General features: G+C 40.8%; 2 protein-coding genes across 6 annotated transcripts in view; one reads left to right on the top strand and one right to left on the bottom strand.

Annotated features, from left to right (window-relative positions):
- LYSMD2 (LysM domain containing 2) overlaps positions 1-6,347 on the top strand; it is a 16,584-nt gene extending 10,237 nt beyond the window's left edge. For 2 of the 4 annotated variants that reach the window (XM_032174320.2, XM_032174319.2), the window contains exons 2-3: positions 3,644-3,975; positions 5,423-6,347. In XM_032174320.2, coding sequence (XP_032030211.1) covers positions 3,644-3,975; positions 5,423-5,465 — 375 coding nt within the window. In that variant the 3' untranslated portion in view covers positions 5,466-6,347. Of the gene's footprint in view, positions 1-1,203; positions 1,439-3,643; positions 3,976-5,422 lie in introns of those variants that run through there. The other 2 variants (XM_058427737.1, XM_032174318.2) reach the window with 2 other exon arrangements.
- Positions 6,348-8,048: 1,701 nt separating this feature from the next.
- The window catches only part of SCG3 (secretogranin III), a 38,273-nt gene continuing 21,348 nt past the window's right edge, over positions 8,049-24,973 (bottom strand). For both annotated transcript variants that reach the window (XM_032175022.2, XM_032175023.2), the window contains 2 exons: positions 15,613-15,693; positions 8,049-9,632 (listed from right to left, as the gene is read on the bottom strand). In XM_032175022.2, coding sequence (XP_032030913.2) covers positions 9,514-9,632; positions 15,613-15,693 — 200 coding nt within the window. In that variant the 3' untranslated portion in view covers positions 8,049-9,513. The remainder of the gene's footprint in view (positions 9,633-15,612; positions 15,694-24,973) is intronic.

Below are 24,973 nucleotides of genomic sequence, written 5' to 3'. Positions count from 1 at the left end.
CTGTCGCCCAGGCTGGAGTGCAGTGGCACAATCTCGGCTCACTGCAAGCTCCGCCTCCCGGGTTCACGCCATTCTCCTGCCTCAGCCTCTCCAAGTAGCTGGGACTACAGGCGCCCGCCACCACGCCCGGCTAATTTTTTTGTATTTTTAGTAGAGACGAGGTTTCACCGTGGTCTCGATCTCCTGACCTCGTGATCCGCCCGCCTCGGCCTCCCAAAGTGCTGGGATTACAAGCGTGAGCCACCGCGCCCAGCCGCTTTCTTACTTTTAATTAAATTTAATGATAATAATTGCTGACACCTTTGAGTACTTCTTGTGTGCAATATGTGTGTGTGTGTGTGTGTGTGTGTGTGTGTGTGTGTGTGTGTGTACCCCTGGAGTACAGTGTTGTGATCTCGGCTCAGTGCAACCTCTGCCTCCCACATTCAAGCAATTCTCATGCCTCGGGCTCCCGAGTAGCTGAAATTACAGACATGCGCCACCACACCTGGCTAATTTTTGTATCCTTTTTTTAGTAGAAATGAGGTTTTGCTATGTTGATCAGGCTGGTCTCAAACTCCTGACCTTGGCCTCCCAAAGTGCTGGGATTACAGGCATGAGCTACTGCGCCCAGCCCGTATGTTGTTGTAAACACTTTACATGAATTAATTCATTATGATATATGGAGAGGAAGGAACTGTTACTATCCTTACTTTACTGATAAGTAAACCGACAGGGAATGGTTAGAAAGTGGGAAAGCCAGGATGTGAACTCAGAAAGTATGGCCCCTGAACCCATGCTTCTGAGTACTATGCTGTATTAAACTCGACTCAGATCTGCCCCTGTCCTTAGATTGGTTCCCACCTTGTTGCTAACTGTGTCTGAATATCCCTGGTGTTCTTGACTCTGCCATCTCGTGTGTCATCTTATAGTCTAGACCATAAAGGTCCACATACATCTTAAATGCTTACTAATGACATTGAGATGAAGACAGTGGAGCCCCTGACTTTAGGAAGCTTGTGGACCAGTTATAGTGAGTCACTTGTGCAGCAGTATGTACAGAAGCCAGGGGGAGCCTTGCCCTTCACTGCCTGTGGACTCCCTGACTGCACTCAGCCTCTGAGTCAGTCACCTTGTCTAGTCCTCTGTAGGCCCCTTGCCTGGCCTTGATGGCCCATTGTGCTCTGTGTGATAGATGTATCTGTCAGCATCGCAGCAGAATACAGATAACACTCTCAGAGGATGTGGCCAAAGAGAGTTTAATAAAGGGACATTTACTGAATGTGAGCATGGTTGAGGGAACCAGCAAGGGAAGGTGAAGCACCCAGAGACTAGCAATAGCAGGGAGATGTTACCCCTAGGCCTGAAGGGCCAAGGGAACACTGGCAAGATCTGGAGACTTGGATCTGGGACTCCTGATAGGAACTCTCACCAGAGAGGAATGCAGCCACTGGTTATGGTAAGGTCATTCTGCTGCTGTTGCAAAACCAACTGGAATTCCAAGGGCAAGGGGACCTGCGTAATGCAGTTCTTAAAAAGTCAGCCTCCTAGGGTTTAGAATAAGCCCAAGAAGAGTGGGGGAATGGATTGGGAGGGGAGAGTGAGTTGGAAAGGAGAATAAGCAGCACGACAGATAACTTAACTACCCATTTCTGATTACTTCATCTTCCATGCCCACTCCTCTGACCTGTGTTAATTCATCCATCCATCCATCCTTCCATCCTTCCATCCACCTGTCCATCCATCCTAAGCACTTAGTGCGTATGAGATCTTTGTCAGACCAGAAAGGCTATAGCAATAACCAGTTCTTGCCCTCAAAGAATTCATAGTGTACTCTTGCAGTTCCTAGCTCTGCCCAGCAGTTTGGATCCGGGTCCCGTCTGTTTCTGTCTTCCATCATTATTCCCAGGAAGCAATGACTATTAGCAATCATAGTCCCCTTCCGATAAGCATTTCAAAGGGCACTATATCAGCAAGAGCTCTTTCAGCTACAAGTGACAGAAAACCTAACTCAAATTGGCCTAAACAGAAAACAAACTCCAAGTGGAGTTTAGTGGATCTTAGAACTGAGAATGTTCTGTCTTCAGGCTGTGATCCAGAAGTTCAAATGCTCACCTCTAAGGTGGCTCCAGTATCAGATTCCACAAGGAGCCAGGATGACTGCCAGCATCTCCAGCCTATCTCCTTCCGGCAGAAAGCAGTAGAGAACTCTCCCCTCGACCGTCCTGCAGGAGTCTTTTTGCATGTCTGAATGATTCTGTCATGGGCCTGTGATCTATCACGAAAGCCTGTGATGCCCCAGGGCAGGAATGAGTCATATGCTCACTCTGGAGCCAGGGGAGGGCTTAGTGTCACTGGAAACCTATGCACTAAGAGAGATGGGGCAGCTGGATGCTTGGGGGCAAGATCTAGGGGTCCTAAAGGCGAAATAGCGTATACTTGAACCTGCTATGGGCAAAGTGTCCAAGTTATTAACCCTTTCAAACCTGAACTAGACCAGAGATACTTGGGATTTTTAGATTTTAATTTTGTCTCTAAAAGGCACCTGCCCATGTTTATGTTCTCTTTCTCCCCTTAAACTAGAAATGAGAACACAAAAGACCATCCTTTTTAAAAATCTCATTCCTTTAATGGAGTATCTTTAGAAGAAAAAAGAAAGCTTTACATGTACTGTTTGCATGGAATCAGCTTATAACAAAGCAGGATGAACAGGGTTCACTTAGTTGACTGTTGTTTTTGCAGGCTTTTTGAAGTAGAAATACATTTTTTTTGTTTTTACTCAGAATTCATTTGGCATTAAAGGCCCTCCATAATGTGATTTCATTAGTCGTGTACTTTAATTCAGATGTTGTACGGACTTTGGAGTCAGACAAAAATCCCAGTTTAAACATTTAAAGAGCCATATTGTACTTGGTCAAATCTACCATCTCTTTTGTGTTTTGATTTCTTCATTGGAAAGTGGAGAGTAGTAAGTACCATCCACTGCCAGACACTCTAATCACTACTTTCTCTCTCTCTTTCCATATAGATATATATGGGAATATATATATAGAATGTACAGATATTTTTATATATTCTCTCATATATATATATTTCCTCGATGGGAGTGGGTATATAAGCTCTCATTTAATCCTTGCAACAACCCTGTGAAAGGTAGATGGTACCTGTTTTACACATGAGGAGAAAGGATCAATGAGATAAGTAACAAGCTCATGTTCATACAGTAACTGCATTTACTAAGCACAGTTCTAGAGACATGGGAAGCACTCCATAAGTAAAACAGCAGCAACGGTAAGTTTAAAAAAAAAAAATCAGATAATAGAAATGTTAAAACAAGAATGGAATTTATTAAGTGCTAAAAATTTTACATTTTTAAACTTCAGAGATTTAAGTCCACTGATGTTAAAAGCAGCCTTGTAGTAGAAATAGTATAATGGGGAAAAATTAGTCTGTTCTTTTTTAAAATCGGGAAACAATTTTCCAACATCTCCTGAAATAACTGGAGATATCTGGGAAGGTTACCGAACCTGAATGAAGAGTCTCAAATCCCAAGAAAACATTGTGTACATTTTGCTTATGAATATTGGTAGTTCTGTATTGTATAATAAATCTTACTCCTTGACTTGGTTATATGTAACTCTGTGTTTCCTTTTTTATATTTTAGATGGAGCAGATTAAAAGGGCCAATAAACTGTTTACCAATGATTGTATATTTCTGAAGAAAACTTTGAACATCCCAGTTATATCAGAGAAGCCTTTGTTGTTTAATGGACTTAACTCCATTGATTCTCCAGAAAATGAAACTGTTGATAACAGTTTTTCTCAGGAAGAGGAGCCAGTGGTGGCCGGGGAAGACCTCCCTCCTCCCAGTCCTCAAGAATCTGATGTTCAGCCTGTGCAGCCTGAGGAAGTGTCAGCCAGAGATTTCCTGCAGAGACTTGACTTGCAGATTAAGTTATCAACACAGGCAGCCAAGAAGCTAAAAGAAGAGAGCAGGTAAGAATACCCTGGTACAAATGTCGAAGTCTAAATAAATTGCTATTAAGATGTCCTTGCTGGGCCAAATCTTTCTTTTCTTTTTCTTTTCTTTTCATTTCTTTTTTTCCTTTTTTCTTTTCTTTTCTTTCTTTCTTTCTTTCTTTCTGATTTTCTTTTTCTTTCTTTCTTAATTTCTTTCTTTCTTTTTTGCTTTAAAAACTACATTTTAGTTCTAGACAGGCATTTTTAGTATATAAACTCTAAACAGAGCTGCTGCCTGATGCACAAGGCTTTATCTGTTGCAGTGTTTTTATCTGTTATTTACTATAAAAAGTTTGCTTCTTTGCTTTAATAGCAGCACTGTTCAGCTAGCACTTCTGGATAGCAGCAAAGTAAAAGCGTCTCTCATTGACACTTTCAAGAGAAGCAGTGTCATAGAAAATACTTGTAAAACATTGATAGTTGCAAAACTTGTCAAAGACATTGTCTGTTATTTGTTGTTGTTTTTTTTTTTTTTCCAGACGGAGTCTCGCTCTGTCGCCCAGGCTGGAGTGCAGTGGCGCAATCTTGGCTCACTGCAAGCTCCGCCTCCCGGGTTCAGGCCATTCTCCTGCCTCAGCCTCCCAAGTAGCTGGGACTACAGGCGCCTGCCACTGCTCCCGGCTAATTTTTTTTTTTTGTATTTTTAGTAGAGATGGGGTTTCACCGCGGTCTCGATCTCCTGACCTCGTGATCCGCCCGCCTCAGCCTCCCAAAGTGCTGGGATTACAGGCATGAGCCACCGCGCCTGGCCTGTCTGTTATTTGTTACTGGGTGTTTCCTACATAAGATCTCATGTGAACTTTTTTCTTTGATTTTTAAATTTGATATTAGGGCAACCTTTCTCTCTTCTACAGAATTGGTTTCCTTTTTTCTTTATGATTAGATTTCAAAAAAGTACAATCTACTGTGTTTCCTTTTTTGCTCTGGCTATTGGGAAGCTTGCAACTAAAACTGATACCTGCATTCGACTCCTATAATATTTCTTATGATTAATACATTGGTTTCCTTCTCCTTTCCTTAGTCCTGATTTTTTTATTTCTATTTTATTAATCTTATTTTATATATGCCCTTTGTTGTTAGTACCTTAAATCCTTTTGAGAAAGAGGTAGAATATAGAAAACATAAACAAATATAAATATGAATATAATTTAGTATAGATTTAAAATATATGTAAAGATAAGCAAATATAAATACATAAATGAATGACATTATTTATTCTAATAACTGAGATACGAATAAAATGGAGATAGTAAGGTATGTCTTAAGTATTGGCATTTCATACAATTTTCTAGGCATGCACAATATTCTAAGTTGATATATTCCTTCTTTGGCAAGTGGATATTAAATTGTATAATAAGTTGATGTTTTAGTTTTCTGCATACAGTTCTAAACACTGATTTATGCTGTATTTATTTTCTTTCAGAGATGAAGAAAGTCCCTATGCAACTTCCCTCTATCACAGTTAGGTGATTTGGGGGCATAACTCTAACCAAAATTAAGATATGTTTGGACCATAAGGAATCCAACAACTGAAGATTCAAAAACATCCCTTCTGGATTCCTATAGTGTCCATCTTAAAATCATAACTAGGTAGTTCTACCTGCTGCAATTGCACTGAAGTGATTAGTTCCCTCTGGCTTTCTATAATTTTAAGTCTTTATTATGGCATGATGGCAAGGTTGTATCCTAAAGCTCATCACTTTTGTAGGTGGTGTTAGTTTTTAGACTAGCTTTTATAAATACTAATTGACATAAAGCATCAAAGACTATTTATATATTTAGGCTAAAAATAATGTTTATCTCCTTATGCAATCCTGATTATATGTGAAAATATGGTTGCTGTTTAAGTGATGCTGAATTTGCTGTGTGTTTATAACTTAAGTGCTATATATATATTTCGATATGTCTTACATATTCTCTATTAATATAAAGAACCAAATTTTGTCTGCTATTTTGTAAAAATAAACTACAAAAGCCTGAATGAGAAAATAAACTATGTTTTCAAACTTGAGTCTCCTTTTTTTTTTTAACAAATGAGAAAATAAAATTGACTTTTAAATTATACATTTAAATGGCGACAGCTCCTTCTTCACTTTAATGGTTTTTATTATTATAAATGCAATTTTGAAAAAAGTATTCATAATCCAAAAGCAAAACAATTATAATTACTAGTAATCTTGGCATTTTCATTGACCTGATGTGATTCAGATATGGTGAAAACATGGGATAAATCAAAAGAACAAATAAATAATACCATAATCTGACATTATATTGCAGAATTCTAGTATGGATTTCATTGCTAAGTTACTTTATGAGTGTTTGGTAGTCCTGTACTTATTTGAATTGATTTTTATTCCCATAATTTAATTGGTCTTTATTATATGTATAGATTACAGTAGTACACTTTAAGCAATATATCATTTATAATTAAATATTGTTTTGGTCTCAATTTCTGCTCAACTGTTAGATTAAATAAATCTTTAGGCTTCCACAAAAATTCCTCATATCTACCCCATCCCAGCATAGCAAAAATACTTTCACTTTCTTCTTTTGTTATTTTTTTCTCCTCTCTCTTTCTTTTATCTTCCCTCATTTTCTTTCCCCCGTCTTGCTTCTCCAGGTCATCCATTAAGCAAGAAACAAGTGCCCTTAGGTGTTAATGCCTCAGAGCTTGCAGAATTAGAACTGCACATATCCAAGCCCTGAGGCTGAGCAACTGCTGCATCAATGGGAAACAGTAGCTGTCAGCCCCTGTCTTGCTGATTTTCTTGTTTGTTCCTAATATATATAATCCCTGTGTCTTGTCTTTTTTTTCCTCATGTTATAGCATCTTTGAAATAGGGTACTCTCTTGATCATGCTTTGCTGTTTTCTTGTATTCACTGCCTGAACTGTGGGAGTTAGTTGGATGAGGAGAGACCTAAATGAAAAAAAATAAGGGAAGGAAAACAGGTATGTATATAAGAAAAGGTTCAAACAAACATCTGTGGTGGCCTAGGAACCATTAAAAATGTAGAGTTATCATGCTATTTAACATAAAATGTTCTGAAATTTGAGAGTAATCCAAAAGATGTAGCATGAGCTCAAATTTGAAATTAAGACCACAATCTCAAAAACATTTTTTTCTGAGTATTTTATTTTTGCCTAAGGTCTCTCTTAGCATTCTCTAGCCAAAACATTGGTCATCTTCAAGTTATTAGTAACTTGGAATTCTTTGTGACCACAGTTAAACTATTCTGGACTGAGTACTTTAGTCCCTACCTTGCACATAGAATCACTGGAGTGGGCTGAGAGACAAGAAACTTACGTTCTATCCCAACTTTACCATTTCTTGGTTGCACGAGCTGGAGCATATCCTGTGCTTTTGTTCCCTTTGTGAACCAGTTTCCTGTTTCATAAAACGGGACTGATGATGTTCCTTTTGTTTTGGTTATGGATAGGAGCTAATGAATGCCAATGTGCTTTGAGAACCACAATAAACTCCCTAATTACATTTCTTATTTTTAAAAATACTGCATGTTTAGATACATTATAGAAAAGTGAATGGATAAAACGCTTTAGCCAGTGCCAGTTTATTGTCTGATGGACATGCAGCCTGTTTGGCTATGGCTGAATTAGAGTCAGTCATGTTATCAAAGATGACTCATGGAAACAGTCTGGTTCACTGTGTTTTGGCAAGTGTTATTTGGGCAAAGGTGTTTTTAGTTCCCTCTCCCCACTCAACAGATGGGTACTGGCTTCTCTAGAACATACTGAGCTTAGTTCGTGTGTGTGTGTGTCAGGCTTTGGCTTTTGTTTGTTTTTTGCAACTCTGGAGAGGATGGGAGAAGAAGCCAGCCTTTCCCCCACAGTCCCCACCAAAAGGTGGGATACCAGGTAGGAGCATTCAGGACAGCAATGCAGGTGTCAAAGACCATTTGAAACAGTGACAGCCAATGTGTCCAGAGTTGGTTCCTGCCGGTGGGTCTGTGGTCTTGCTGACTTCAAGGATGGAGCCACAGACCTTTGCAGTGAGTGTTACAGTCTTAAAGATGGCACGGACCCAAAGAGTGAGCAGTAGCAAGGTTTATTGTGAAAAGCAAAAGGACAAAGCTTCCACAGCAGAAAGGGACCTGAACAGGTTGACGCTGCTGGCTGGGGTGGCCAGATTTTATTCCCTTATTTGTCTCCTCTCATGTTCCATTTTGCCCTATCAGAGTGCCCTTTTTTCAATCCTCCCTGCGATTGTCTACTTTTAGAATCCTGCTGATTGGTGCATTTTACAGAGTGCTGATTGGTGCGTTTTACAGAGTGCTGAGTGGTGCATTTTACAAACCTATTGCTAGCTACAGAGCGCTGATTGGTGCGTTTTACAATCCTCTGATAAGAAAAGTTCTCCAAGGTCCCACTCGACCCAGGAAGTCCAGCTGGCTTCACCTCTCACTAATACACAAAGCATTATGTTATTTTTACAGTTTGAAACAAATATATAGAAAAATATGTATGTAATTAATTTACACTGAATAATACATTTTCAAAGCATTCTCTGATTTGGGAACATTAACCATTAACATTTCAAGAGGACCTTGGGCCACTGTATGTTTCCAGGGCTGTGTTTGTGTTGGGGGCTGAGTTGCAGGGACCTGAAGTTCATTAACCTTTTCCTCCAGGAAAGCTGCTTTACCAGCTTTGGATCACAAGGAAGGAATGATTTTTATCTCTATTTCTACCCTACTGCCTGGCCCTTTGCTCTCTGTTGAGAAACCTTGGCTTGGATCTAATCTAGTTTAGATAACTGAGATGTGGCATACATTTTTACCTTGTTTTATGCAGTGTTTATGATCTCATTTGTCTTCTTAGAGAGTACATAAATATCTCTCTTTATAAGTAAACTCAATGTCTGAAAAGTCACTAATAGGAAGTGTTAAAGAACAGGGGAAATTGTTAGTAAATCCAGCAAATCCTATACCCATTTACCTGGATCCTTTTTATGTCACTGGGCCTAATAAAAAGCCAGCTAAAAAGAGCAGCCAAAAAAGCAGATGGCTCCTCCAAAGCTATGAGACTTTGAGAAAATGTGAATTGATTTCAACTCCCCAAAGGGAACTGCTAGTGGAAACGACATCTTGTAACAGACACACTCTGCAAGTGCTTTAGTACCTGGCATGCCTTGAAAACAGAACCCCCTTAATTCTTCAGGGAGTGCTTATGTGGATGAGACAGTGGAAGAAGGGTGAGTTTTAAAGTCAGTCCATTAGAGGCTTTTTCAAAGCAACATATTCTGATTATAAAATATAAGTCTATGAGGAAATAAGGATTCTGTATACAAAATCTCAGCTTACATACAACTTTACTTTCAGATAGTTTTTACGGGAAGAAAGCTATGTTTTAACCACTTGTAAAAGGTTAACTACTGTAAATTCAGCACTTTCTAATAACCCTTGGGTCAAAAAATTTTAATCACAGAATTAGAAGTGTTTTAAGCTATATTATGTTTTCTGAAACAGTTGAAAGACTCCTGGATCTTTTGCCATTTTTACAGGCTGCTATAAATGCGCTTGATGGCCTCGGCTTCTTCCTTGTCAAGGATGCCTTTCTCCACATAAGCATCAGCTTGTTTGTTGATGAAGTCTCTCATCTTCGAAAGGTCATAATCTGGAAAATATTATTAGAGAATAATGAGCAAAGTCAGGAAAGGCCAATCCCATTACAGGGATTACCATTAACTGAGAAGCATTTTATACAATAACACAATTACCATTCTCCATCTTTCACATCGGGAGGCATTTTAATTCTTGGCATTTGTGTAGTACGTTGCAATATAAAATAATGTTTACATGTATTATCTCAGCTGCGCTTCATCACAACCCTGTGAGATGTTCAGGTGGGTCATACCATCCCCATTTGACCAAACAGGAAATAGGCCCGTGACCAGGGCTTTGCAAACTTTAATGTTTATACCAAACACCTGGGGCTATTGGGCAGTGGCAGATTCATATTCAGTAGGTCTGGGGTGAGGATCCAGGTTATGCAGTTTAAACGGCTGTCAGGTGATACCACCGATGCTGTTAGTCTAGGAACCACACTTGGGGGTTAAGTCCCTTGTTCAAGGTCACATAGGTAGTAAAAGTTATGATCAGAACTGGGTGTTCTGACTTCCTGACATCCTGACTTATACTAGGTTTAAGTCCCTGTTGATGTGACAACCCACTTTTTCAAATTAAGAGTTACTTTATTTCATGCTGTTTGAATTGTATGCAAGGAGCAAAAAGCCAAACTGTAAACTCTTTTTGGTTCCTCTGTCCTACTTAAACAAACAAACAAAATCTATATACATTGTCAAAACACCCACCAAAAATAAAGATTTCCAGGTAAGGAGGCTGCCTATGACACCTTTCTGAAGCCTTGAAAAAACCCCATTTTCCCTTGATCCTTTAAGTATTAAGCAATTATAGCTGTAAATGACTAGACAGAATGCTGCTTTCTGTTAGTTAGTAAGGAGGAAAGGAGAGAGTGGGTATAAAAAGCTGGTTTAGCAGCCACCCTTAGCGAGCCTGAATGTAATCTGAACCTGGGTCACCTGGGTATCCTTAAGCTCCTATGAGAAAGGAAAACGAACCATGAAGGACCTCTCTACAATCACTAAGGGAGTGAGGCTTAGACAGGGCTTATATCCTCTCTGGCAAGCAGGACGTCTGCTCCCTGTTAGGGCACAGCCATGAGGATTGAAAGAGAAATCCCAGCACTGAACACTTTACAGCCATCACCTTAATTGCCCCCCACAAAACCCCACGAGGTTATACCCTATGACATCTATCTGTCTATCTATCTATCATCTATCTATCTATCTATCTATCTATCTATCTATCTATCTATCTATCATCTATCTATCTATCATCTATCTATATAGGTTTTCGTCCGTGATTCCTGGCTTATAACTCCCACAGCCCTTGTTTCAGCCTTTTGTCATAATGTTGGGGCACTTGGGGCCTCAGAAGAAGGCCTCAGGAAGGAGAATCTTTCTCTCTGACCTGCCCTCCTTTCACCCGGCCAAGGCAGGACTCTAATCTGATTGTGGGTCATAACACCCTTGATCCATAGAGGGTCCTGCCCTGTACCCTGGAGGAAGGAATGCTGCACAGAGAGGCCAAGAAGAATCTGAAGAGACAGGCCTTACTGGGTTTAGACCATGCCCTTTTTGTCCAATCACATTCCTACATGGTTGGCAATCATGCCTATCCAATGAAGTCTCCATGAAAGGCCCAAGAGGACAGGGTTCAGGAGCTTCCAGATAGGTGAACACGTGGAGGCTGACAGGAAGGTGAACAAAAACTCATTCACATGCTGGAAGGGTGTTGCACCCCAGCTCCACAAGGATGGAAGCTCCTGCACTTCAGACTCTTCCAGACTTCACCCTATGTATGTCTTCATCTAGTTGTTTATTTGTATCCTTTAAAATATCTTTTTAATAAACCAGTAAATGCATTTCTCTGAATTCTAGCAATCCTTTTTTTTTCTTTTTTTTTGACAGGGTCTCACTGTTTTACCCAGGCTGGATGCAGTCGTATGATCATGGCTCACTGCAGCCTTGGACTTCTGGGCTCAAGTGATCCTCCTGCCTCAGCCTCCTGAGTAGCTTGGGACTACAAGTGCGCACCACCACACCTGTCTAATTTTTTTTTTTTTTTTTGAGATGGAGTCTTGCACTATTGCCCAGGCTGGAGTGCAGTGGTGCCATCTCAGTTCACTGCAAGCTCCGCCTCGCAGGTTCACGCCATTCTTCTGCCTCAGCCTCCCGAGCAGCTGGGACTACAGGCACGTGCCACTATGCCCAGCTAATTTTTGTATTTTTAGTAGAGATGGAGGTTTACCACATTGGCCAGGATGGTCTCAAACTCCTGACCTCGTGATCCATCTGCCTCGGCCTCCCAAAGTGCTGGGATTACAGGTGTGAACCACTGTGCCTGGCCCACCTGGCTAACTTTTAAATTTTCTGTGGAGATGGGGTCTCGCTATGTTGACGAGGCTGGTCTCAAACTCCTGGCCTCAAGTGATCCTCCCACCTTGGCCTCCCAAAGTGCTGGGATTACAGGTGTGAGCTACCACACCAGGCCCACTCTAGCAAATTAACTGAACCCTAAGAGGAGGCTGTGGAAACTGAAACTTGAAGCCAGTCAGCCAGCTGTTCCAGAGGCCTGGACGTGCAACTGGTGCAAAGGAAGGGGCACTCTTTTGGGACTGCGCCCTCACCCTGTGGTGTCTGAGGCTGACTCTAAGTAGATAGTGTTGGAATTGAATTGAATCAGCGGACACCCAGCTAGTGTCATTGATTGCTTGCTTGGTGGTGGGGAGAAACTCCCACACATTTGGTCACAGAAGTCTTCTGTGTTGATTGTTGAGTGAGAGAACAGGAAAAAGCACGTTGTTGTTTTTTCCACACTCATGGGTAAGCATTAGTATCCTCATTTCAGAGACGAAGAAACAGAAAAGAGGGGGTAAGGCAGTTGCTCAGGTAGTGGTACTGTCAGGTTCTGAATGCTGGTCGTTGATTGACCATTCCATAGCCTTGCAGTACTGACTATAAAACATCTAACAGGTACAAAGCAAATGTTCAATAAATGCTCATTTTGTTTTTGTTTTTGTTTTTCACTTTTCCCATTCTCTCAGGCATGAAGTAGAGAACGAAGCTGAACATACATTTTGCAGGCACCACACCTAAGGCGATGATTCCTTTATTCCTGACCCCTAAGGCACAAAGGGCACTTCTTGTTCATTACTGCTTCATTAATACTGGCTCTGCAGAATAGGCTGCAGTGTCAGCATCTTTAATAGAATAAAAGGCAGACTTCCGCTAAGTGATTTTAATGTGCATCAAAGTTTGAAAACCACTGCCTTGCCGGGCGCGGTGGCTCATACCTGTAATCCCAACACTTTGGGAGGCCGAGGCGGGCGGATCACGAGGTCAGGAGGTTGAGACCATCCAGGCTAACATGGTGAAACCCCGTCTCTACTAAATATACAAAAAATTAGCCGGGCGTGGTGGTGGGCGCCTGTAGTTCCAACTACTTGGGAGGCCGAGGCAGGAGAATGGCGTGACCCCGGAGGCGGAGCTTGCAGTGAGCCGAGACCGTACCACTGCGCTCCAGCCTTGGGCGACAGAGCGAGACTCCAACTCAAAAAAAAAAAAAAAAAGTGCAGACTCCCAGAGACAGATGTGAAGAGGTCCAGTGATTTGAATGGACAAACAGGCAAATAGTTTGCTTTCTTTAGAAAAGGAAAAATTGTATCTTTATGACATGGCTATTACTGTGTGCAGTGGGAAAACCAGCATGGTGCAAAGGAAAGGCCCTTTGGTCTAATGCCAACTCTGCCCTAGCTGGATGTTAGGAGACATAAGCCAGTAGCCATCTTGCTAACCTTAAAAGAAGTTTTAAGGTTGTAAGGCTCAAAGGAGAGAAGGGCTGTGATTCACTTTTTAAAAGCGTATTTTTTTAAGGCTGCATAAGATTTTCTCATTATCCTCACTATCACATCACATGGACCTCCCTTTCCTGGGTTTGGGAAGGGGATTCAGGTCACCCAGTCCCTTACCAAACAAAGGGTGGCAACGATGGTTAAGAAATGTCAGAACTAATAGTAATTCTCCCTGCTGATACAGCTGCAGCCACTGCATGGCTCTAGGACCTAGATTCCCCACAGGCTTTGAGAGATGACCCTAAGTCAAGCAGAGCGCATATGAGAACAGTGGAGAAAGAGCTCTCTGCTTCTGTCTTCAAGAGGGCATACTGCATAATTCCCAGAGACAAAAGGGAGCACCGAACCCAATGCTATTATTCCGACGTTTGCTAACAGAGCCTTCCATATGCAAGCACCAGAGTTCTATGCTTCACCAGGTTGGTCATTTCTGGAATGGGAACATTGAATTGCAAGATGTTGTTGATTATGACCAGGAGTCTGATTCATATGCTAATCAGTGGAAACAGTAACAAATACTCCAAATTGATGTACCATACAATTTACCATGGCTTTGGAATGTATTTTGGTACACAGTGTATTACAGTGATTCTAAGATGAACATTTTAATTTTAAAGCCTTTGCAGTCATTGATGGCATGTTGTAATTTAATGGCACATAAAACAATGGTACATTTTTAATCAATGACAGATTTGATGAAATATGGTTCATGTAAATTTTAGTGTAACTGACAGCCTGGAAATTCAAATCATTTTGAACCAAATAAAGTAAGCATGAATATCGATAATTATTGCCATCATCACTCAACTTAGAAGACCCAAGCTATGAGGGTGCTGAAAATACCTCTTTCTCCCTCTGTATCTCAGAGGTTTGCAAACTTGGCTGCATGCTGGAATAACCTGGGGAGTTGAAAAAATACTGATGCCAGACCTGTGTCCCCAGAATTTCTGATTTAGTGGTGCTGCAGTGCAGCCTGGGCAGTGGGATATTTAAGAAGTTCCCCAGGTGATTTGGATGCATTTTAAAGTTTAAGAAGCAATACTTGTTTCTTTGGAAGGCATCACTTTGCAACTGCTCTGGCCAGATACCTGGGAATCATATCAGAATCCTCCTTCTCCACATGGCTCTTGAGTTCCTCCCTTCCTTTTTATTTCTTCTGTTGTCCCCTGGTTTACAGCACCGTATTTCTGCTCCAGATCTCTCTGTCTTGCCTCCTTATCTCTCTCCTGCCTTCTGGGGTCTTATTTTTTCAATCTGTAGTCACACTGCTGCCAGATGGATTTCTCAGTTCTTAACCTAATTAGGCCCCAATTTAGGCTCCCTTGGCTAAAACCAACCTTCTCTGAAGGGTGCACAAATGTCTTCCTGGCATGACTACTGCCCACTTCCCAACCCTCTCTGCTGCTCTTCTCCACAAACATCCAGTGTTCCTGGGGACATGAATGGCTCCAGTTCCTGGAACCACCCCTCTCTTTTGTCCCTTTATGTCTTGGTACCTAGTGTTCCCTCTGCCTCCATCTCTCCTCACTCAGGAGATTCATCCTTAACTTTCCAGGGAAGGCTTTCTTGTGGCCCTTCTCTCAACTGTCTCTGTCCTAGTACGAAGATCCACCCCATTTTCTCGCCTCCTTGGCAGTAACACACCTATCCATGACATCACTGAGCAGGGCCAACCATAGCTCTAATGACGCTGTGCACTCCTTGGGTGGGGCATCTCTGGCCTGGATCTGTGTTTTGCTTTATGTAAGTGAGTGACTGCTTTTGTGACTGCAGGGTGCACGAAATATGTGCTCAGGAAACGTCTTTGTTTAAAATACTCCAAGAAAGGGGGGCTAGATAAAACAAGACTGGCAACATTTGATAATTATTGAAGATGGGTGGCTGGAGACACAGGGATCCTTTATACTATTCATTCTACATTTGCTTGACATTTTTCTTAATAAAACGTAAAAGAAAAGAAAACGCCTTTGCTTGAAAGGCTAATTTGAATAATAAGATAAATGGAGATTCTGTCCCCTCTGCATCTGAGAGGTGATTTCAGTCTTTTTTGGGCTCTGCGGGGAGACTTTAGCACAGTCAATTTGATTGTGGGAATTTTTATACAACAAGAGCCCCTGACAAATGGGTGAAGTTTGCCATGTACAACCACACTTGGTCCTACCTTCTTTATTTCCTTTTTTGTCATGTTTCTTCAACCATTCAATATTTTTTCTGATGGCTTCCAAATAGGCTTCTGTTTTTCCTGGAAGAGGTAAGAGAACTATATCAAACACTCAGAAAATATCACTACCTCTCATTTTAAAGACCACATGTATGTTCAAAACCACAAATATTAGACTCATGCAGCACTTGCAAGGTTGTCTCCCTAACTAGGTAATGTACCTATTTGTATGTGTCTATGTGTGTTTGTACGTTGAGGGGTTTAGGTCAAGGAGAGCAGGTGGGGATGAGGTTCCAGGAGGAAGAATTAAGTTGGTAAGTGTCAAGGGGCATGATTCCCACACACAAAGAAATCCACCTTGATGTCCTGGCAGAGAAGAGTTTTGATTCAGTTTACTAGATAGATGGGTCCCTAGATTAGTTCATTTCTGGTTAGGGATGCTTCTTCCAAACTGAGGAGCATCATCAGGCCAAGGACTTGAATGAGAGTGGCAGATACTTAAAGATTCCATCACTTCAGTTAAAAGTCCAAATGTGTGGCTTTGTGTCAGCAGCTCTAAGTCTTCTGCCCAATTCTGGCAGGCGGCGGGCAAAAACTTAGATGAAGAGGCGACCAGTGCCTCACTTCAAGGTTTGGATGGCAAACCTTAGAACTGGTTCTAATAAAACTCCCCAGGATGTAAACACTGTTCGATGGGCCTCGAGTGTGGCATGCGAATACCAGGCATCACTCATGCACCTACTCTCTGATGCCCTTTACCTGCACTGATGTCTGCAAGCGGTTATTACCATCCACCGAGAGATGAGGAATCTGGGGCTCAGAGAGGCGAAGTGAGTAGGCTAAGGCTACACAGGAAATAACAGCTGGCATTTGGACTCTGATCTGCTTAGCTTCCACTACCTGTATTCTCTGCAGGATAAGACCTCACCTTCAGACACGGACAGTAATGTTGCTTTGTTCTGTATCAAAGAAATCAGCCATTCTCTTAACCAGGTGAGGCCCTAAAGCTTAGGGAGTCAGCATCAAGAAACCAGGTGCTCTAGCAAGTACCAGATGGCCTACAAAAAGAGGCTTTCAAAGTCCAGGGCCTCTGCAGAAGCAATAGCTGCAGAGCTCAGTGTGGTGACCACCCCATTCTGAGCCCCATCTGAGCCCTGTTACCTCTACTGTACCGCACAGCCCTCTTGGTTTAGCTACCTGTACTGTGTGCTTATCATGTACTGGGGACTGCTTTATGCTCCAAAATGCATTGTCTCATTTATTCTTCACGACAACTTTTCGAGGCAGTCCTATTATCATCCCCATTTTACAGATGAAGAAACTGAAGCACAGAGACATAAAGTCATAATCACATGGCTAATAAATAGCAGAGCCAGGCTTGAACCTGGGTACTTCCAACTACTGTCCGTGTGCAATAACACTGCCCTAAGAGTTGCCCATGTTCCAATTGCCCACACTCTATTCACCTAAGTGACTTTCTGAGCATCTTTCTTCCTGATCTTGAAGGCCACTCTTGCCTTACCACTGAAAATCTGTGTCATCTGGTCCCCAAAGGAGCACAGAGACTCCTACACCAAAAGGGGTAAATGGACACCAGAAGAGATCCACAATTTTTAGTCCTTATTTACTTCAATAGTTGGTGTAGAAACTGCCTTGATTTTAGCAGTCTGGGAGGCTGAAGAGGGCGGATTGTTTGAGGCCAGGATTTCAAGAGCAGCCTGCACAACACTGTGAGACCCTATCTCTTCTAATAAAGAGATACATAAATAATAATTTAAAAAATGCAGTGTTTTCTATTTCAAATTATGTCAGTTAGATAAGGCATTTTGAACAAAGAGAGAAATCTTAGTGCAGACCATTTCTAAGTAATGCCCAGGTTCTGTCTCAAAAGAAAAATAAAGTAGAGGTCTCAGCATTATTGTATTAGGCTGCTTTATGTTCAGGAACCAATTACCTGTAAAAATGCTATGGAATTTAAAAAGTATGTAATGTATGAAAAGCTATTTTATTCACTATATTCACATCATCAACTCATAACAGAGAATGAATTTACTATAGCTTAAAGAAAATTGGACCACAATTCATTGAGAGACTAGTATCTTATGGGTTATAACATATATGATTAGGACAGTCTCCCTAATTTATAACAGAACACCCGGTCATTCTCATCCTCTTTCATGCTTTATTTTTATCCATCAGAAGGTGACTACTTATCACCTTCTACTGTAGCATATAATTTGTTAAGTTTGTTGTCTTCCTCCCTTAGAAATATGTTGTTTGCTGATGTACCCTCTTGCCTAGAACAAGACTGACAGAGAGTAAGCTCTCAAGAAATATTTGTCAATGAGTAAATGGATGAAAGCCTTCTATACAGAAGCCAAATTGCAATTAGAAGATTGCACAGTCAGCATGGAATCCAAACTAGGAAACTACATCTTAAAAAAAACATATAAGCCGGCCGGGCGCTGTGGCTCACGCCTGTAATCCCAGCACTTTGTGAGGCCGAGGCGGGCGGATCACAAGGTCAGGAGATCCAGACCATCCTGACTAACATGGTGAAACCCCGTCTCTACTGAAAATACAAAAAAAAAAAAAAAAAAATTAGCTGGGCATGATGGCGGCCGCCTGTAGTCCCAGCTGCTGGGGAGGGTGAGGCATGAGAATGGCATGAACCCGGGAGGCGGAGCTTGCAGTGAGTCGAGATCACACCACTGCACTCCAGCACGGGCGACAGAGCGAGACTTGTCTCAAAAAAAAAAAAACACACACACATATAAATGGCATAGATTTATCTCTGCCTTTTTTTTTTTTTTAGTGAAAATGAATGATTTATTTGAAAGACTTGAAATTTAATGGATTCTAAACCTAAATGACAGCTATATCAGAAACTATTTTTTCTGAAACAATTTAAAACACAAATGTGATAGATATACTATATCCATATGTCATTTATTCTTCATAGAATTCTATTAATTAAATACCATTGTTCCCATTTTATTCATGAAGAAACTAAGGCTCACGTGAAACCATCACGTGAGGGAGGACTTGTTTGTTTCCCCTTCCGCCATGATTATTTCCTGAGGCCTCCTCAGCCCTGTGGAACCGTGAGTCAATTAAACCGTTTTCCTTTATAAATTACCCAGTCTCGGTTATGTATTTATTAGCAGCGTGAGAGAGAACTAATACAGGGTCAGAGCCTGGTTTTGAACCAAAATAAATATGGAGCCTTTAATGACTGGGGCTGGGTCAAATTCACCTTTTAGACTAGAGAAATTGAGTGCCTGCTCTCGTTGGTAAACTGGCTGACAAGGCAGTGGTTTTCTTTTTTTTTTTTATTTCATTTTTTTTTTTTTTAGATGGAGTCTCGTTCTGTCACCCAGGCTGGAGTGCAGTGGTGCAATCTCGGCTCACCGCAAACTCTGCCTCCGAGATTCACGCCATTCTCCTGCCTCAAACCTCCCGAGTAGCTGGGACTGCTGGCACCCGCCACCTTGTCCGGCTAATTTTTTTGTATTTTTTTAGCAGCGACGGGGTTTCACCATGTTAGCCAGGATGGTCTCAATCTCCTGACCTCGTGATCTGCCCGCCTCGGCCACCCAAAGTGCTGGGATTACAGGGGTGAGCCACCGCGCCCGGCAAGGCAGTGGTTTTCAAACTTTGATGCACATTAAAATCACTTAGCGAAAACTTTTAAAGGCCCAATGTCCAAATTGCTCCTCAGACCAATTAAATCAGAATCTGGGACTAGGGACCAAACATTTGTACTTTTGAATGATCTTGAGGTGGCTCCATTGTGCAGCAAAGTTTGGGAACAGCTGCCACCGGTTTTAAGACCTCCACACGCTTACGAGATCATTGGCAACAATGGGAATCACATCAGGTGCTCTTCTGCTCTAGGAGCAAAGCAGCTGGCTCATATTGACTTTTCTCTTTGCAGGAGCTGTAAAGCAAATCTTTTATTTACACAGTGTGCATTGAAAGCCTTATGAGAGTCGACTTTGGAAAGCTGGACTATTTTTTTCTTAATTTATTTCAGCTTCCTTTGGAAAAAAAAATAGCTCATGGCTGAGGTAATAGAGCACAAGCCTTAAAACATATGCTGAAGCAGATGGGAAGAGGGCCAGAGTCAAGATGCAGCCTTGATTTTCTGGCTGTTCTGGTTTTTAACACTGTGAGAAAAATATCTTTTCTAAACGTGAATTTGTCCTTACTCTACTGTGCTGTTCTGACTCTCTCCCTCTGGGGAAAGTGTATAAATCAATAGGGTTGGCCTGTGGCATACTGGATTACTAAAGACATTAGGCTTTGTAAAAAGAGTGTTTATAAAAACTAAGTTTGATATAATACTTAAAATTATGTCAAGATTACATGATTGCACTTTTGAACTGGATGAAGCAAAGCAACTGATACTGACGCATGGGTGCTGACACAGGCCACAGAGCTGTGAGATTCAAGATTCTGCATAATGATGACATTTTACATGCCCATTAGATGCAGCATGGAAGACTGGAAGGGCACTGGATGAAGAGTCAGAAAACATAGGTTCAAGGCCAGCTCCACCACTCCGGCCATGAGATCTTGAGCAAGTTGCTCATCTCCTGGGCCTTGTTTTACTGATTTGTAAATCAAGGGGTGAATTCTAAAAAGGAGATTCGTGATTTGTACATAAGAAAGAAATCCCCCTTTGCTGTCCTTGAAAAATCCATGTTGATATATAGTTCTCCCAAGCCTACTTGGGTCTTCCTGACCCACTTGCTGACTCCCAGGGGAGAATATTGGACTCACTGTTTTTGGACATTTCTAGCAGAATCTCTGGAGACTTGAAGGGAGGCGTGAATTCTCTTATGTTGCTTAAAAAATAAGTGTATCCACACGAATTAGGCAATTTATTATCAACTTATTAAATAGGCTAACTTTTCTGGCTCCTGTAAAAAAGATATGAGGATGATAGGATATTTAAGTGAAAGTTATCTTAGAGATCACCTGTTCCAACCTAATTTTATTATCCAGCCATAAACTTAAATGATAGCACTGGAATGAGTTTATGAGTGTTAGGATGCTTATCTCATCCCTTGGATGATTAAAAAAAAAGACTTTCAGTGACTCACAGAACAGATGTGAATGAGTAAACATCCAACTGGCTAAAAGAACCACACTTAGATAATGAAATAAAGTTTGAAAGTAGTTTTCAGAGAGCAATTTACCTGAAAAGTTAAGCAACTTTATAGATTTGGTTGAAGTTAGAATAAATTATAATTTATTAGCATATCCATAAACTTAGGAATAATTATTGAATCAGTCAAACAACTAGACCAACATTTAAAAATATTATTCTTAATGTTGGTCCCTGTGGAAACCATAGTTTAAATAGTTTAAACTATTTTCAAAGGTGAATGTATCATTTTTCATCATTGGTAATGAAGTTGGATTTTTTTACATTAAGCTTGAAATGAGATTCATAGAAACATGCTTTGTAAACTGAAGCATGATATAAATGTAGAGTATTATTATTATTACTATTATTATTATTACTTATATTCCTCGCAGGACCCAGTTCGTGCTAGGAATGGTTAATAAACAGTTGCTGTGGTTAGATGGGGCTATCACCTCACACACTGCACGGCCAAAACAGACTCCCCACAGATATTCCTGCCAATGTGTTCTGCTTATAGTTATTTCCTTAAGTGGTTTTAGCTGGACCATTACCTCATCCCTTATTCTGCTCTGTAACATCCTCCAGCTTTCTGTCCTGAAGGGATCCTGTTCTATATATGTCTGGCTGATCAATAAGTGGGATATGTGTGCATGTATGTGGCCTGTGTTGCACTTGCCAGCATATGGGTTAAGGACTATTCTTGGGCCATTTCAAAGCTTGCTTGAGTCCTCAAAGGCAGGAATTGGTTCTTATATTCCTTCTGTAGCTGCTTCCTAAGCACAGTGCTAGGCATGCCATTGGAATAAGTGTTTATTTCTTGCTGAATAACCGTCCCGGAAAACCCAGTCAACCCTGCCTCCACTCACATGGATGCTTTTCTTTTTCTACCTAGAGACAATGGGTGTTTCCTCACTGGGTTTTATAACTGAGAAGCAAAATAGCCCTTGAGAAAAGTGCAATGAAACAACTGTGAACACAAAGATATATGTCGGTATGTCCTTTTGGGGATTAATATATTTTTTTTTTCCTAGAAATTGCTGGTCCTTGGCTTACACTTAGTTGGTGTTTTCTAAACTGTATTAGAGTCAGTTGTCCTTATCCCAGAGTAATGGCGTCAGGGGTAACATTAATAAATTACATCTCTGAACAATAGCAGAGGGACTAATTTTAACCCCAAATTCCTGCTTTCTTTTTAATATTAGTTTTAGGAGAGCCATTGCAAAGAATAACACTAGGCTGGGCATGGTGGCTCACACCTGCAATCCCAGTACTTTGGTCGGCTGGATGGATTGGGTGGATCACCTGATGTTGGGAGTTTGAGACCAGCCTGGCCAACATGGTGAAACCCCATGTCTACTAAAAATACAAAAATTAGCTGAGTGTGGTGGCACATGACTGTAATCTCAGCTACTTGGGAGGCTGAGGCAGGAGAATCGCTTGAACCTGGACGGCGGGGGTTGCAGTGAGCAGATATCGCACCATTGCACTCCCGCCTGGGTGACAGAGAGAGACTCTGTCTCGGGGAAAAAAAAAAAAAAAAAGAATAACACTAAATGGATAGAGTTTTAGTCTACGCTCTTCCTCTCTCCCCATTACTATCTGATGGAAATCCTAATGAAGAGGGAAATCCATTCTCATCATTGGTCTCCAAACACTCACATCCTAAATAGGCAATAGTGGACTACTGAGAATCATCTCTTTTATATTCATTTTTTACATGGTTTTCTTAAAAATAAACCAAACAGAAATGTCAGCACCCATTCCTACAGCCCTGTGCACAGCGATAGAAGGTGATGTTTAAAGCACTGAGCATGTTACCCCAGCAAGTCAAAGGATACAGCCTGTGGCTCACTGGGTTCTAGGGAAATATGATTGCTATACATGAGTCACTTCCAGAGGGGATGATTGTGGCACGCTGGGTTTCTGTTGAGGTGAGCCATAATGCTCTATGCTACCCAATTCCTGGTTCTCTGTCTCAGATCACAGGCCACTCTTTTCCTAGTTAGCTATTTTTAAAAATTGACCATTCATCCTCCACCTCACATCTGTTAAGATAAAAAAAAAATCCAGAAATAAAAAGTCTAGGCAAGGATGTAGAGAAACTGGAACTCTTGCACACGATTGGTAGAAATGTAAAATGGTGCAGCTGCTACAGAAAACAGTATGGTGGCTCCTGAAAAAATTAAAAATAGAGTTAGCATATGATCCAGCAATTCCATTTCTGGATATATACCCAAAAGAACTGAAAGAAGGAGCTCAAAGAGAGATTTGTATACCCATATATATATATATATCAGTATTACTCACAACAGCCAAAAGGTAGAAGCAACCCAAGTGTCCACAGACAAATAAATAGATAAAATGTGGCTTCTACATACAATGGAGTATTTCTTCAGCCTTAAAAAAGGAAGAAAATTCTGACACTTGCTGCAACATGGATGAACATTGAGGACATGATGCTAAGTTACATAAGCCGGTCACAAAAGGAAAAATGCTATATGATTCCGCTTATATGAGGTCACTATAGAAGTCAAATCCATAGAGACAGAAAATAGAACGGTTATTGCCATGGAGTGGGGACAGCGGGAATGGAAAACTGTTGTTTAACTGGTACAGAGTTTCGGTTTTACAAGATGAAAAGAACTCTGGAGGTGGATGGTGGTGACGGTACGGAAACAATGTGAATGTACTTAGTGCCTCAAAACTGTACAGTTAAAAATAGTTAAGATGGTAAATTTTATGTTATGTACATTTTATCACAATTTCAAAAAAGAGCTATTTTATATATATATATATATATATATATATTTTTTTTTTTTTTTTTTTTAAAAAGAGTTTACCACCCATCCAGAGTGACCTAGGGTTGAATGGAAGTGTCAAAGCAGCCTGATTGGTCTACAGGGTCCCCAAACATGGCACACATATCACCAGTTCTGCCTACTCTTGTTCAGGACAAACATTATGAATTGATCATTACCGCTTTCTTTCTTCCTGAACCCAGGTGCAATATCATAAACTTTCACAACACGGGCCACTACCAAACAATTGGAGTTGACACATCAGCTATGTCAATGTAGGAAATGTAAAATGTAGGAAACTATAAAATGTTGGAAAAAATTGTGATGGTCTATGAAATCCATGCTAGAGAAAAGGAGGGCACAAAAATATAAAATTGTGTGAGATAGGAAAAATCAACACAAACTGGATACATTAAGGAAAAATTGTATTTTTCAGCCTTGTCTCAAAAAAGTCCCAATAGCTGAAATAGAAGCAGCATCTTTCGCCACTATCACCACTCATCTGAACTCATATAACCCAGGTTTGGGTGTCTAATTCTACAAGTCTTTTCTACAAAAAGGAACCAGAACTCCTTGAAGGAGAAATGATTTCAAATCTTGGGAAAGGAAAATTCAGAGTGGGTGTAGAATATCCCATTGTTGCTAGAAAGCAAAGATGATGTGCTAAAAAGACTAAAGAGAAATTTAGGGAGCTCCCACTGCCCAAGCTACACCAATTTAGGCATAATCATCATCATCACCAACAACGACAACTGAAATAACTTACACAAATAGAAAAAGTTGATATAAAGTGTTAGCAAAGGTAATAGTAATATAAAAAGGAAATAGTTTGTAATTTTATTGGTATTATTGAGTTTCAAGGTATTAAATACATAGCTAGTTTGTTTCTCTTCTACTTCATACACAGACATTAAGCATGGGTCTATTATGTGTGAATAGGAACCTGCTTCTATTTGTGTGAGCAGGAGATACTGGGTGGGGAACCTTTAAGTGGGCGAGTCTCTTCAAAATTAAGAGCTATACCATGAGCAAGATTGGTCCTTGTGATCTCATATCATATCATAACAACGAATAAGAAAAAGTCTACCTATTAATTGCCACTGATGGTTATACATAACCAATGAAAATCTCTTTTCAGAGAGTCCAATGGTGTGTTTTCAGATGATAAATTAGCTGGGTTCCTCCACCACCTCCCCCAAGAGAGCACTGACCCACTCCCTCAGCTCCTAAAGAATAAACTCTGTAGATGAACCTACTAATGAGACATTAATCTCGCTGTGTCACCCAGGCTGAAGTACAGTGGTGCAGCCTCCACCTCCCGAGCTCAAGTGATAAGACATAAATAAGGTTCCAATTATATCAAAGATGCCAATGTATCATAGTGACAGAAAAATAAGGTAGGTTCAAA

This window comes from Hylobates moloch, unplaced genomic scaffold, assembly GCF_009828535.3.
Source record: "Hylobates moloch isolate HMO894 unplaced genomic scaffold, HMol_V3 SCAFFOLD_14, whole genome shotgun sequence".
Lineage (NCBI taxonomy): Eukaryota > Metazoa > Chordata > Mammalia > Primates > Hylobatidae > Hylobates > Hylobates moloch.
The sequence above is the reverse complement of the archived record's forward strand: the minus strand, read 5'-3'. Positions and strand labels throughout refer to the sequence as shown.